The following is a 16,443-nucleotide window of genomic DNA, read 5'->3' as shown; positions in this document are numbered from 1 at the left end:
AATAACCAGGGCAATGATAAAAACAATAACATTAAATCCTTCTCTCAAGAGAGAAGGTGGTAAAGAGTGCAAACAAATTCTAATTACAGGAGATGAAGGAATCAAAGAGGTTCATGAGCAATGTAAGATCTAGTATGTCACCTTGCCGCCGCGTTGGTGATTATTTTCAGACTGCTGGGATTACGGATCAGCTTATCCAGGATGCTGACAATCTGCTCAAACTTGGGTCTGTTGTTTCTGTCCTTCTGCCAGCAGTCCAGCATCAGCTGATACAAGGCAGCTGGGCAGTCCATGGGAGGTGGCAAGCGGTACCCTTCATCCACAGCCTTAATCACCTGCACAAGGAGAAAAGTTTGTGCAATCTTAAAGGCACTTTACAGCAACTTGGGTTTTTATCAGCTGTGAGAACGTTAACGTGGACATTGTGTGTTTAAACAAACGTGTTTATTCACTAATTGTCTCTCCTTTATCTGCAAAGTAAACCAGGCAGTAGATTACGCATGCAGAAAGGGGAGTTAAGATACAGTGTGTGACTTTGAAGAAGGTGAGTGTGTGGAAAGGATCTCAAAAACTCACACTCAGTTGAAATAAATCCATAAACAAAAGCCACAGCTAGCAAGAGCTTGCTTAAGTATGCCAAACTTCAAAAGGTCTTGGATATCTCTCCTCTGATTACCCTTAGAAACACAAGCTTTCTACATCCTCCAGTGGACACTGAACTCCAGCACAGCAGGAAAAAAACTTTCCACATCCTCCAGTGGATGCAAAACTCAAAACACCAACAGGAAAAACAGCCTACCCTGCCGAAAAATCAACCTGCCCCTCACTGCCATCCTGAACTGACAGACAAAAGGTCTTGTGGATGATGTCACAGGGCCACAAAATGTTTTTAAAATTTACCTCATGAATAACTATACATTTTCTACTAGGCAGTGTAAACCCAATTCCTTATAATTTGCCTAGGCTGATAAAATTTGTCCAGATTTTCTGTAATTTTTCCAGGTTGGCACACACAAAACCAAGATTACTTTAGAATTTATGCTGTAAAGAAGCTTTTTAATCCAGCCTTTTCACTAGAATCCAACACTTCTTGATCAGGCCTACAGCAACTATTGCCCCATGAATAAAAAAAACCCAATGTATTCAATGGAGAAAATGATAAAGCCATATTCTGCTAATCTTTCCTTTTCATCTGGATCAATTAATTGAAAAGCACAAGAAACTATTCTAAATCAGAACAAGGACAAGAGAACAGTTAATGCTTTAAGCAGCCATGAAGGAGAGGTATATAAATAGGTTAATCCTTCCATTTTAGATTTCAATGGGCTATTATTAAAGACATTCCACTAATATATCAGTCTGCACAACAGGATACGTTAATCTCCACAAAAAACATTCATTACCAATTAAAACAAATGCATCATTTTCTACAGAGATTTGGGTTACAGAGATACCCATTTAAATGGAAGTTTTCTCCTCTTTTTCCTTGTTTAACACAAAGTAGTACAGAAAAATGTTTGACTACAACTATGTTACTGACTTTTTTTTTTTAATTTACAACTAGTAACAATGTATATAATCTCCTTGGAAAATCTGTTTGTGTGAGTGACTGCCCTCCATAAAATTTGATCCATAAGAAACTCCTGTAGAATAAATCTAAAATTAATAAAACAACAGAAAAAGAACCCAAAATAGATATAAGAAAAAAAAAATCTTCTTTGGTGAAATGTTATGCTTTAATAAATACTGGGAGAGCTCCATTAATCATTTGGATTGCAGGCTTGGACAGTATACTAATGTTACAAAGAAACATGTATTGGAAGTCTAATCAGATCACTCTCCTTCTCTATTTTATCCATTGATTACTTCCAGAAGCATTTTGGTTTCATTAAACTCTTAGCAGAAATGCTTTGCTTCTCTTTTTCACAAGTGCCAAGAGCAATTTATTCTGTGCATTTGACATTTACAGAAAACTTCTATAGGGTATTATACAAGTGGAACCAAAAGGGGATCAACAGAAATTTAGGAGGGTTTTCTAACAACAAGCTAAGGAATGTAAAAGGCAGTGACCTCATTCCAGTGGAATTATTTGCATCATCTTACAGAAAACCACCAATGGGATAAAATACTCTACTCTGCTCCTTCAGAGGTCCAAAACACTGCTATAAAGATGGTGGGTTTTTAAAGTTCTAATGAACTTTTACTTGACCAGGGAGATGTGGCGGTTTTCCTCTCCACACCTTATTCAATGTCACCATCAAAAACTCAGAGCCACCTGCTCTTGGCCTCCTTTCACAGCTTGATCCCTTATCTGAGAACACAACTCAGACAACAATTTACTCACATCCTGGTTGGACATCTCCCAGTAGGGTCTCTCCCCATAAGACATCACCTCCCAGAGGACGATCCCATAGCTCCAGGCGTCGCTGGCTGACGTGAACTTCCGATAGGCAATAGCTTCTGGAGACGTCCATCGGATGGGAATCTTGCCCCCCTGGGAGCAAAACAAAACCAGAGAGTCCATTTGACTGTCCTGCAACAAATATGATTTTGTGTGGTTGATTATTTTATCTCTGAGATATTTATAATAATAATCTCAGTTATTGTGACATTGGTGTAAAAAACCCCAAGGTAAGCTGGAAAACGCTGCTGCCGCTTGTCATAAGAGCAATCGAGAGAGTAAAATACATTTCAGTGCAAAATCTACTGATATCTAGTAGATTTACCATAGATTTATCTACCTGCAATATAGATTTATATACATTACAGCATACATACTTTATAGACACACACACATATATATATATAAAATATATATATATGTGTGTGTGTGAGAGTGTGCGTGTAGCATAATTTGCACAGATAAGAGTAAATTATAAATCAAGTCTGGTTGATTTTCAGTTATGAAATGTTTGGAAACTGCCATGACAGTCATACATCATTAAAGGTGAAAAACCCACTCCAAGGTCCTTGCTTATAACCCCAGGTCCTTTTGCACAGCACAGGAGGGCTGGATTTGGCTGATTTTAAGGCACTGAAGTGAATTCCCTGCATGGCTTCACCAGGTTTTCTAGGACATTCAAGGAAAATAAGGGGTCATGATGTCACTAAAGCCAAGCCTCCAGCTGACACAGAAAGTCAGATTCAGATGGGATCATCTGTGCAGAGGGAAGAGTGAAAAATTGTCAGCTGGGAGAGTGGACTTTGGACATTTTTTACAGTCACATGAGAAGCAAGCCATCATTAAATGCCAAACTTGAAGAGAATTGAAGCTACCAGTACAATTAACATGGTAGGTAGGGGAACATCTCTCTCTGGTCATGGCCACCACTTGGTGCTGTAGTTAAGTTAATAAAATGCACACAAGGAACCTCAGGCTGATTTTCCAAAATGTGAGAATTAGAGGAAAGAGACAATTCCTGGTGATGTCAGCTTTGACAGAGTTTTTTGAGTGTCACACATGAGAAAATGAAGTTCTAAAAGATAGCACTGCAGAACTTGTTCCTGAAAGCAATTCTGGAGTGAATGTGTTTTGGTACAGAAAACTGTGAGAGTTTAAAGTTATTTCCAGTTATGCACAACGTGTGCAGAATATATTCTGAAGATTTCACACCAGACCAGCTCTCTGCAGTGCTTCTGACACCTCCATTATACTCCAGTCACACACCTCTCCTCACAACCACCTCTGTGGGGAGAGAGTGCTCTGACTTCCACTGAAGAACCAGAAGGAAAAAAGATTTAAATATTTTACTGCTTTGCCTATTCTCCCATAAACTGTACCTACACTGAGTGTAGCTATACAATCACCAGCTTTAGACTCACTGGCTTGATTAACAATAGAGATGCAGGCATTAGTGTTAATTATAAACCTAAATACAGTCTAACTACACTGAAGTATCTTCATTTTCATGCTAATATTGCATAAACTAAATTAAGTATAAACAACACAGGCAGTCTTGACTCAGACTACAATTCAGGCCTCCAAAATGTCACCGGATAGGTCTTAGAGGCTTGGCAGAGGTCAGGGAGGGAATTATCTTGGCATATGGTTTTCATGGATCCCATTCTGTTTAGCAGAGCTCCCTACCAAAAGACAAACCTTCCTTTCACACACAACCCTTAAAATCAGGTGAACACTGAATTTCCACGTCACTTGCAGACCAGCAAAGAGGACACAGAAAACAAAGTGGAGTGTTTGAGAACACTGTTTTGTCTCTGAGGCCAGAGGAAGAGTCTGATCTCTCTCTCTCTCTCTTAGAAATTTAATCTATTGGATGATGTTCTTTAGTCACAAAAAGTACATTGTATTTTCCACGCTTTATAACTTTATTCACAATTCCCAGTGCTGCTCCAGAACAGTACCAAGAACATAAAAATGACTTTGTTTTTCTCGTACTCAATTAATAGGCTCCCTTTACAAGTGTCCAGGGGCCCTCCAAGAGTCCAAGGCCCAGCCAAGAAACAAGGAAAGCTCTCCTGTAGCCTTGTGTTTTCACAAGAAATCCACTTACAGTTTTAGATGTGAGGCTGATAAAGAAATCAATCTCTCTGTTTTCTATGCTAGAAGTGAGCCTTGGTTTTCAATAAAGAACATGAATCCTGGGGGAAAGCCACATCCTAAATTTACATCAACAAAGACCTCACCACCACAAAGAGAATCAGACATCTCCCATCAGACAAGGGCAGGAATTCATATTGGATAGAAAGCCTTTATAATCTTATGTAAAAAGTTATGTATGAAATTGGAGAAATGCTTAAAAAAAAAAGGCAGTAATTAGTCTCCTCACATTTTGTAACTGCTTAATTGCAGAAGGATTAGAAACTCAATGAAACAATTTTTGGCTTTGCTTTATTGAAAAAGGAAGGTGCATCTACCCCAGATCCTTATTGCAGTGAGTGTGAGTCAGTGGTTTTCAAATTTTCTTTGCTAAGTTCCAGCTGCAATCCTATAAAAACCTGCAGATCCACAGAGCATTACCATAAATAACTCAAAAATATTAATTAAAATGTAGTTAAAAAAAGAAATCAACTGCCAGTGAACAGAGTCTAAAAGTGTAATTTTGCTCTTCTGCTCCCCAATTTGTCATATAAATGTCATAATTATTTTTAAAAAGGGATTTTGCTGACTCTTTTTTGGCATAGTTTAAGAACAAGAACAGCAATATATTTACTGATTATTTTCTAAGAGAAACACAGTTTTTATATATTTTTGTTATGGTCTCCCTTTAATGGCATGCTCATCATAAAGCCAAGCTCCCCAAACTTTAGTAGAAAGACAGCTTTGGTGTTAGAAATTGTAGGAGTTTGTTATTGCAGCTCAATATCCCAGGCACTCTGGGTCAGAGAACCTCTCTCAGGGTTGGAAATCAGTGAGCCAGCAGTAACCAAAAGTTTTATCTTCTGTAGATGGAGCTGCTATTCCTGCAGTATCTGTCTCTCCAGCATAATTCATCTAAAGTCAATGAAGTCCTCAATTTATTTCGAGCACGTCTGGCACTCCAGCACAAGGCAGCTGTTTCCAGGGCTTCAGAACCCATTCCAATATTCTGATTTATAATCTCTTACAGGGTGACAGCCACAGGCACCTAAGCCACAGGCCTGGGGAGGAGTGAATCAAGAAAAATGGATTCTAACTGAATTACTAGAAGGACTTTGCAGAAAAAGCTGAAAGTAAAAGCCTGACATTCATTCATTATGCCAGGACTTAGGAGAGTTCAGGAGATCTCTTAATGGTACAGAACAAAAGAGAGTCATGTGAGTGAGATGAGCCAGTTTTACCTTTTTACACACCTGACATTATGTGATGGTGCTTGTCAGGCCCTCACTAATGCAAGTTTTATATTGAGATCATCTCCTCTTGAGTAGCCAGTGATGACAGAGCACTGCTCCCCTCCTCTGTGCTTTGGGGCAAGAGAATTTATGGGGTTTTGGTTCCTTTTTTACCACACCCTTCAATACATTCTGACTGTATCACTGTGATTTTGCACATACAGTGAAAATACAACTGATTTCTGTCCAGCACGGGCTACATTTACATTAAAATGCCAGGAACACTGGTGATGTATCTGTGTGCTTAAATAGTCAAAGTTCATCTACTGATTACCCAAATATTGTCTTTGAGAGACATAATTACAGTCCCTCTACAACTGTGATTGCTTAAATTCACTTCCAGTTCATACTGTGTCATTAGTCCACCCACTTGTCATACAGATATCTGAAAAATAATAAGGATAAACCGGATCCATCTGAAAATGACAATTTTAATACAATCTTGGTGTTTCAATTAAAAGTGAATAGATATGGAGAATGTGGATAATTACAGCACATCCCCTCAGGCACAAAGACTCTGTGAAAAAATAAAAAAAATCCAAACAGTCAGTCAGCCTGATTCACATGCTGGCTTCTGCTTCTGTAAGCAGGCAGACCCCAGGCTGCCAAAGGCCTTTTGTGGTATCAAGGCAGTGACAATAATTCAGGAGGTAAAAAAAATGACCCTGTCAGGTAGGAAAGTTCCTTACAACTCCTGATTCCCTGTAATTCACACGTGCACTTGTGATCTTTGCATTGTCCTTCAGCCTTCTGGTACAATAGCATGAGTATCTCAGATTATGCATTGATATATAAAGGAATACATAAATTATTGATGTATAAAAGGATACATGTTCACAGCCTTTATGCAAAGCTTCATACATGGCTTCTGAGAACAGCACAACACAAAATGTCACCCAGGCAGTGGTGACTATTGAAAGCCTGGCTGGGCTTCTTGGGGGTAGATCAATCCTGACTTGCAATTATGAATTACAGCAGTGGAATCATTCTCAGGCTCTGACATTTACAGGTGGAAAATAGGGGCAGATAAGGAGCCTAAATAGATAAAGCATCTATCTTTGCAGCTAACTCTATAAATTTCCTAGCACCACTGATACTGAATGGTCAGCTGGGAGTAGGAAGAGCTGGAGAACAGGAGGACATCAATATAATACACACTTTGTAATTTTTGAAATTTGAATTGTAATTTAGATTTTTTTGTTGCTTTTTAAAATATCTTGTTGTCATCCTTTAGTTTTAAAGACATTAAATAGTTTGGGACAATGCCATTATTAGGCATGAAATAGTTTGAGATGATGCCATTATTTTTAAAATGTGGCACTATTTTTGTCCTATAATTAGTGGTTTCAAAATGTGCTAAGCCTAGGAAATGGTCGTGTGTTTTGTGAAATATCCAAGCAGCAGGAACATGCACTGTTCATCTCTCTGCCAGTGGAGTGAAGCTCTGTTTCACATCTGTGGTCCCCATTTTTTTCAGCTGGGGATCAAACATCCCACCTGGAAACACTCCCCTGACATCAACATTAGACTCACTTCAAAGGGAAATGTGAGCAAAAAAGATGAATATCAAATAGCCTTGTTCGTTTCTCAGAGCCAACATGTGGCACAGGTATATTCACAGCAACAGCTCTTGAAAAAAAAATCAGATTTGTCCTAAGTTGTATTTGAAGGTTTTAATTATCTGAGCATCTTCCTGCAGCAGTTTGCACACACACCACAAACGCCAGATGGAGTTTACTGAACACAGATGATTACACTTCACAAAATAGTTTCTTTCCATCTGATTTCACTATCTAATTGCAAATAGGCAGGTAGACTCAGAAAATGGGTGGCAGGAGGAGAGGAAGAGGAAATTCACACGGAACACTGGCTGAAAACACTGACACCCTGTGCACCCTGCCTTGTCCAAGCCATCACAGACATGTCACTGATGTGACAGCTTCATCCAATGCTTCATTTTCAGCTTGATTTTAAGAAAACAAACAAATATCTGAAACAACAATACACCTATTTAATACTAATACTACTACTACTAATAATTTATTAATGCTTTAAGATTATTGAGAAAGAACACTGCTTTCTCCTACTAATGTCCCTTTATACTAACCATGCCAGATCTCTGCAGACAGTTTTCCAAAGTGGTATATATTGCATATTTCTAACTCCATGACAAAGTTTATCAAGAGGGCAAAGAAAACACTGAAAGGTCAAGTAAAGAATAGAGTCTTTATGCCTGGTACGTTATGAAGGTATGATAAATGTATCTATTAATGTATGTGTATATAATGTGTAAGAAATCTGTCATTTCTTTACTCATTTCTCACATGTTATTTTATTTCAATCATGAAGAAGGCAGCATGTAAGCTACTAAAATTATTGATTGCTCCTGTCAGTGTTCAGGAATGAAGGAAACCATAGAAAACACACATTAAGGTTGTGCTGATACATTGTAATCTGGTTTGTACAGTGAAGATGAGGTGATTACTGTGAGCAATGCAAATTACACTTGGCTAAGATACTGGATGTCAATGTCACTTATTGCAAAGCTAACAAAATCCACTTTAAATAGCATTAAAATGAGCAACCAGATATTCAACTGTAATACACATATAGACATAAAGCTAAAGGCTTCCACAAAAAAAATGGAAGTGTAATTCAGGGTCATAATCAGATGTGCATTTTTTTTTTCTTTGTTTTACTCAGTTAGAGGTACAAGAGCAGGTATAATGACACACCCCTGAAGAACAGTGATTGCAGTATGCTCCAGTCAGACATATCATGCTAGAAAACACAATGAAATTCAATAGGTAGGATTTTTTTTTCACTGTGTGAGAGCTAAATCAGCAGTGTAACTAAAACTTCTCAAAGCACACATGAAGGCTTAAATTATTGTGTGCCAAAAGAACTCAGGCTTTAATTGTAATATTCACTCCCTTACACATCCAGGAGAAAGAAACGGAGCCAAGAATTTTGCATAGTCTAAGGAAAGTAATCTACCAACACAAACCATGCTTTTTGTATGGACATTTTCTATTTTCTTCAAGACATGAATTTAAAAATAACTGTGATGAGCTCCTGGGTAATTGAACATCTCTGGGCAGGAGTGACTGCCCTCTGAAACACAGCCTCAGATTTCAGATTTCCATCAGATTTCAGCCTTTGCCACGACCAACAAGAATTTAAAAAAGGTAAAGGAACGCAGGAACTCACCCTTGTGGTGTAAGCAGCTTCTGGGTCATCCTCCAGTACACGAGAGAGACCAAAATCTGAGACTTTGCAGACCAGGTTGCTGTTGATGAGGATGTTACGAGCTGCCAAGTCCCGATGGACGTAACCCATATCCGACAGGTACTTCATGCCAGATGCAATCCCTCTAAGCATGCCCACCAGCTGGATCACTGTGAATTGGGCATCGTGCTTCTGGAAAACATTGGAAAGATCATCTCAGGGATTGCTCATGTGCCTTCTTGCACGGATTTTTTCATAAATAGCCTGGAAGCTCCTCAAATGAAGAGCTCGTGAGTCAGGCGTTGTGATTTAAATGCCACATGTTGGTCTCCCAATCAGCTGAGGGAAGATTTGCAATTCAGATAAAAATTCATTTTCCCCCTTCTTGCTGTCATCAGAGTTTTAATTTCCTAGATGGGGCACGTGTGAAAGCAGCACATAAATCTAGGTTGTGTGTGCTCCTGAGACTGGAGTGTCAGAACATTACAGAAACAGATGTCCAACTTCCCTGAAAGGCTACAGGATTTTCTAGTGAAAATCCAAGCCTTCCCCAACGGCCTAATGAAAGTTTTCTATTACACAAGAAATTCATTTAACAGAAGAAAATGCTGATCTGAGTCAGCAGCTTTCAAATTCTGTTAGTTTTAAACTCATTTCTTAAAATTTTCCTCAACTTCAGGAACACAAAAATGACTGAAACACTTAGCCTAGAAACCATTTGTTGGATATATTTCTAATCATCTACTTCTGGGCATAATTTACATCTCTCAACTCTTACTAATCCTGTTTGCTAACATCTACTTTTGATATTGATATATAGACAATAGGACAGCATTTGTTGCTGTGCAGCTCTCAGATGAATTCCCCAGTGCTGTAAATGTAACCTCATGGGCAGCTCTCCAACTCCTCGTGCTGCTGCTTCTGGAATTTTATTAAATACAAGGGAGCTGGCTCTGTCACGTGAGGTGATCTGACATGAATCAGTCTGCCAGACTGATTGCATCCATTTTTCATTTTTGGTTAGTGTACTTGGAGGTGATATTAGCAGTGGAAACATTAGACAAATATATGACACAGTGGATGCTTAAAGAGTCTCTCAGAATTCCCCTTCATGAAGAAATTAATATTTTAAAAGATTCTTATCAGTTGTCTGTACCTTTTTTATCAGAGCCAACACAAGAGAATTTTATATAGACTCTGGAAAAGATTTAGCTGAAAACAGAAGGTTTCTAACCATGAACAGAATCAGATGCTCAGAGAGCCTTTCAATGGCAATGAGGAAAGCAAACTAAGTAGTTCCAAAAGGCATTTATAAAAAGGTTATAGGGCCTGAGTTGCCTGTGATATTAATGAGTCACAAGGTTCTTATCTATGTTTCTACATAACAGTAGTAAAAAAAAATCACAGTAAAATGAAAGAACAAGCTGAACAACTGTTCTGTGCAGTCAGAAATTATTCTCCCTTCCTCAGGGCTCTCTTCAAGGATTTCAAGTCTAAACAAAATATATATAGTTCAGTACAGAGATATTTCATTCAGCTATACTGACACATTATTTATATGTATTTTACATGCTCCAGTGGACACCATAACATATATAGTACATAGAGAAACTAAGGTTGACAATCTATCCCCTTTTGGGGTTAAATGTCTAGTTCAATGTTATGAATTTGGGGGATAATGTCATTCAACCGTGGCAGAACCAAAGCAGTCTCCCAGCCAAAGCTGAGTTTGCTCTAACAAATTAAAATTAAACCAGTGTTTCCCCTCAGATGGGATTTCATTTCTCCTACACTCCTTGTTTTGCCATAAGTAAATCTTGGTGACACAGGGAGCATTTGAATTTTTTTAGGCTCACTACCAACTTTGACAGAAAACAAAGATAAATCAGCCACAGCATTAGTGTGTCTAAGGTTGGAAAAAGAAAACAGGCCAGTAAACTTTGCTGGCTAAACATTTCTAACATCCCCAGGTATGGGGCTATTCTCTCAACTTTTCATTACTGATAAAATTTCCATAAATTCATTCATTTAGAAAATCTCTTGCTTAGATATAGAGACTGCCAACCAATAAGCATAACTGCATTACAGTCATAATTCAACCTCCAGAAAAACAGTTCCCATTTTTTGTGTGCCAGAATGTTGCTTTGTTTTGTTCATTTTTAATAGATATGACACACTAATGCAACCAAAACTGCCTTAATTTTGGAATAATGCTTATTGTAAATGGACCAGCAGATCCCTAAGTGGCTTTCTGAGCCCATCATGATACTCGCAAACCCAAATGAAAATAAAGAAATATCAAACAAGAGCTGCTGATGAATCAGTGCAGAGTGGCAGCAAACCCCTAACAAGTCCAGAACACGAGCCACTTCTGCCCCATTTAGTTTCCTGTTGCACTTACTCGTAGGAAGCTGTCCAGGGAACCATTTTCCATATATTCAGTAACAATCATAACTGGTTTACCTGAAAACAGAGCACAGGGGTCAGGGTTTTCAAAGGAAAACATTGGAATACCATCAGCAAACCCAAGCATTTCAGGAATGTGTCCAAATCTTCCTAACCCAAGGATAATTTTTACACTATGCCTTTACATTTAGAAAGGAAGCAAAAGATGTGTGGGCAAACTGAGGCTGGGTGCAGATAAAGATGGAAAGTGCACAATAAAACACAGGAAAGAGAAGAAGATCTGTATAAGATGGGCATTCCCTCCTTTCAGGCACTCCTTCCCTCTGTGCTGGGATCCCTGACAGCACAAATTTGGACACAGCTGGGACCTGAACATGCTGCAGCCACGGGGCACTGGCAAACTCTAAAGAAACAGCCCCTGAAAAGCCTTTTTCTTCCCCGAAAACTCATCCCGATATATTCAGACCAGTTTTCGAAACCATTCCTTCCACCCTAGGGCATTTTGTGACACAATCAAGATTTTTTATGCAGCTCTGACAAGCTGGAGAGAAAGTAATGCAAAAATTCATGTGATGACAGGGAAGTTTTCAGACCAAGGTCATTGCTTTGCTAATATTTTACCATTATATGTATTTTATTGTTTCATAATATTTACTAATGCTTTGCTTATTTTCTCTTTGTGGTAGAGAGAAAGGTGGGTAAGACCATGAAGTTATTTAAGGAGATGAATTATTATTGCACATAAAATACAGGAAGGCATCTGACCATAAAAGTAGGACTACAGCCTGCATATTGTATGGTGGGCATGGTGAAATTTTAGCTTTTAAAATTGAACAGCATGAGGCTTGAAAAAGGCACCCAGCTTAATTAAGAACAAGAAAGCCATTAAAAAAGCCAAGTCAATGGTAACAACTTTTTTTCTGTTTGCTTTTCAAAAAATACAGCTTCTACCAAATAGAAATCTTAGAAGGGAAATAGTAATTTCAAAGAATGAGTTTAACACAAGAAGAACATTATGAATTAATGGGCTCAGATATCTTCTTTCTGTGGTATAAATGATGTGTTATACTGTGGGAGTCACACTAATGACTAATTAATTGACTGTCATCCATTCACCAGGAGGAAATACTGTATGCAAAATATTAATCTTGAATGATAGATGATACAGATACAAGATTTAACAATGTAAAAGCTCAAACAAAAAATCTATTGATACTTAGTCTTGCTAGCCAGAAATATAGTTGAAGAAAAAGCACTTGCATTCTGTGTGTAACATGAATTCAAAGGGATTTCTGGTAACACCCAGAATATGCTGCTGGACCTTTCAAGTGCAGGGCTATCCAAAATTTTCCATGATAAATTGATTTACTTTGCCCTGCACTTTGAAGCCAGGAGACAGGTGCCTGGTTTCTGTACAAACTCAGGCAATTTTACGAGATTTTATCAGAAGAACTTAAATTAGAGTAAGAAATATATCTTCTAAATTATTACGGGAGCATCTTCCTGCCTTGCTCACCCACACTCCAAAAGCCTTAAGTGCAGGGTTTCACCCTCATTCAGTTGGAAATGTGCCCATAATAAGAAGCACATGCTCTGAAGTTTTAAAAGAACCCTCTGCATCCATTTATCAAAGCTTGGCCGTTTATAAATGATAACAAGTTGTGTCAACAGCAGTGCCCAGGTTTATTAGAATAGCAGGCTACAAATTGCTGTAAATTATTAGTAAACTCAGCAGAACACGTGTGCTGGTTATTAAGACTGCTGCCTATAGTGTGCCCAGGAGTGCAGGGCAGCAGCTGGGAAATGCAGAAATCCACGAGGAGCAGAGGAACAATTCTGTGCTGCAGGCAAGGCTGGAAGCCTGATGTGGTGATTGATTTGTTAAAAAAAAAACCCAAACAAAAAAGCCTCCAAACTCCCAAGCTTTTTGTCCTTCTATCACTCTGCAGAATGTCCAATAAAACAAATAATTATATTTATTATTTTGTTTAGTTTGTGCCATATACTTTTGCCTAGTAAAAAGTAGCTCCAGAGCAGATTTCTCAGCTCCCTTTCTGGAGCTATCTGCAGAGGGTGTTGTACCCCTGAGGTTTTATTGGCTTCGGCTGGGAATATTCAGTTTGCTCTCTCACACATAGATGTGATGGGCAGCTGGCACTCCTGACCTCCTCCCCCAGCCCCCCAAAGCAGACAGTAGTGCTGTGAATGCACCTGAGTGGCAAACTCACTAAAAGCCACTTACACAGAGTACAGAGAGATTTAGCAATAAACATTCAAGAGCAACGCACAAATTCCTGCCTGTACAGCAATTAAATTATTGTCTCAAGTGCTCCAGGAATACAAAATGTAACAACAGAGATTTTAGCTCAGCTGTGTGCAGACTGATGCTGGTGTTTAAGGTGATTTTGTGACTGCAAATCTTATTCTGACTGTATAAAGTGTGTGTCACTACAAAGCAGGAGATAAACCTCAATTTATGCAGGCAGACCTTTCCTAATAGGACTGTGAGACCTAAGATAAACAATAATTTCTTTGTTATTGAAATCAGCAAAATAGAATTTAATGAAACACACATAGAGAAGGCATTATTATTATAATTATGGCTCTTCATAGCATGTAGTGTTTTACATACCTTTCACTAGTGACTTTTAGACATATTCTGGTGGGGTTTTAATTTCTTATACATTTCAGCAGTATGTTATGAAATTTTTTCATGCTTATCCTTGTGAAACTTTGAACCACACAACCAAAAACCAAAATTTTCTTAAAACTAATAAAATCATCTACTTAAACCCGAAGTATTTGGTATGTTCCCATCCAGTTAAACTAGAAACATCCTCAGCAAATTCCAAGCTGATCACTGAAATGGCAAAGAGCTGCTTTGCCAGCAGGATCCTCTGGGATGAACAAGAAAATATCACACCAATTTTTTCTGCCCCCCTTAAAAACCTTGGAGCACTCCCTTTTTGTTTTTTTTTTTTTTTTAAGATTGCTTCATAAAAAATCTTATTGATTATTGATCTCCGACTTAATAACTAATGTGGGTAGATACATTTGATTGCTAAATGTATCACTTTGTTATGCAGTGGAAATATAGAAAGTGTGGCTGAAGGGGGTTGTTGAAATATATTATTTTTCCAAGAAGGTACCACATGTACAAGAAGGTTTCAGTTAAATTTTTTTTGGTCTCAAAAAGAGAAGGTGATTTGTTATCATAAACAACAACCAAGAACATGCTTTAACAAAAACAAACAAACAAAAAACAAACCAAAAAACCCAAACCCCAACCAAACCTATAACAAGAGCACCCAAATTCAGATTTAGAAAAGGCATTTAAGTAAATATATATAAGGACAGAGATAAAATTAATTTTACTATTGACTAATTAAATCCTCAAGATTTCTTTTTGAGATTTTTACCAAGATGTTTGAATTCTGGAGCTTTAACATTCCCCATGTATGCTGGTACATATTGACTATCTCATGGGGTACCTCCCCTGCACAAAAACCATCTAGGAAAAAAGTTTGGCCTTATTTAATTATTCACTAGGACTGGTTGTTGTACCAGGTTGGCTGTTCATTAATTAGTGCTAATGACAAATCTAATGACTGAGGTGAAAGCAGAAGACAGTGAAGTTCAGTGCAATAAAGAAGCCTCAGCTCATCAGTCCCCACGACTCCTTACCAGATCATCACCCAGTGCCTCCTGGCCCTTCTGGAGCAATTCCTAACTCTGGAGTTTATTAAACCTGCCAATTTATTATTGAGCTTTTTGGAGAGCATAAACCTGGATGACTTCATTTATAATTCACTTCTGCTCTCCTTTGACTGATCAGAAAATCAGGGAATTATTTAGGCTGGGATTTCTCACTTTTAGTGACGACTCCCTCCAGCCGGATGATGTTGGGGTGGTCAAACTGGCCCATGATGCTGGCTTCTCCCAGGAAGTCCCTCCTCTGCTTTTCTGTGTAGCCAACTTTCAGGGTTTTGATGGCCACTGAAATTTCCTTTTTAGAAGGCAGCTTCAGGCGTCCACTGCACACTTCTCCAAATTCTCCTAAAAAGAGAGAGTGACAAAAAGTGATGAAAAAAGTAAAAAGTGACAAAAGCTGAAATGTGGTTATTCTGTAGGGATTCAAGGAAGAAGAATCAGGACTCAAAAAAGCCCCTGGAATATGTTGTATATTGGTTTATCCTTTTGCAACATGCAAGACCAGAGCACAAGGAAAATCATCTTTCCCTTCAAAAGAGGGAGTATTAAATGTATAGAAAACTGTTGGAAGAAGACACCTCAGCTGAAAATCTTTTTCAGTTGAATAATTTTTACAGAAATCACATAAAGAAGTTTCAATATATTACTATTTGAGCAGCAACTGATTTAAATGCTCATTTTCAGCTTTTCTTTTCTGAATATTTATTTTTTTTAGACAGCCAAGTTAATCAAGAAAGGCCTGAATAAATGTGTGCTAGGGCAATGATCTTTCTCTGTTGCTAACCCAGGCTTGATTTGAGTCAACAACATAGAAATTAATGTTACCATATCTTACCACCAGCTGCTTCATCCTCTAGGCTGTACTATCAAGGTAAAAACCACTCAAAGGCAGATATATCTTCATGTACATACATATTGCTAAAAAGCACTGACATTACATCCTTTGATTCTAACACTGTTTGTATTTCAGGCTGCCAAGACAGGCAGCAGCTCAGAAAACAAATTTTAAAAGCTTTTACTAGTAACGAAAGGGAGTTGAGTTCTTTTCAGACCTAAGTAAAAGCATCCAGCTTCTGCAAGCCCAGATGACCATTATACTTTACCAGGAGTTCAAACACCAACCCCAGCTCAATACTGTCAGAGCACCACAAAATAGGAAGACCAAAGCACATCTTGAAAACAGAGGGAAGGGGAAAAAAAACTGCTTGAAGTAAATCTTGTAGCACCCAGCTTCCAACTCCATTTTCTTGATGTTTTAATGGTCCAAAA

The 16,443-nt window shown here is 38.2% G+C and overlaps 1 protein-coding gene across 4 annotated transcripts in view; it reads right to left on the bottom strand.

The window, feature by feature from the left end:
• Window positions 1-16,443, bottom strand: part of EPHA3 (EPH receptor A3) — a 180,569-nt gene that overhangs the window by 16,693 nt on the left and 147,433 nt on the right. For 2 of the 4 annotated variants that reach the window (XM_039713197.1, XM_039713198.1), the window contains exons 11-15: window positions 15,334-15,519; window positions 11,459-11,520; window positions 9,040-9,249; window positions 2,345-2,533; window positions 142-335 (exon numbers count right to left, since the gene is read on the bottom strand). In XM_039713197.1, coding sequence (XP_039569131.1) covers window positions 142-335; window positions 2,345-2,533; window positions 9,040-9,249; window positions 11,459-11,520; window positions 15,334-15,519 — 841 coding nt within the window. The remainder of the gene's footprint in view (window positions 1-141; window positions 336-2,344; window positions 2,534-9,039; window positions 9,250-11,458; window positions 11,521-15,333; window positions 15,520-16,443) is intronic. The other 2 variants (XM_039713200.1, XM_039713201.1) reach the window with 1 other exon arrangement.

The sequence above is a fragment of the Passer montanus genome, unplaced genomic scaffold (genome assembly GCF_014805655.1).
Source record: "Passer montanus isolate IOZ18808 unplaced genomic scaffold, ASM1480565v1 scaffold28, whole genome shotgun sequence".
NCBI classification, from domain to species: domain Eukaryota; kingdom Metazoa; phylum Chordata; class Aves; order Passeriformes; family Passeridae; genus Passer; species Passer montanus.
The sequence above is the reverse complement of the archived record's forward strand: the minus strand, read 5'-3'. Positions and strand labels throughout refer to the sequence as shown.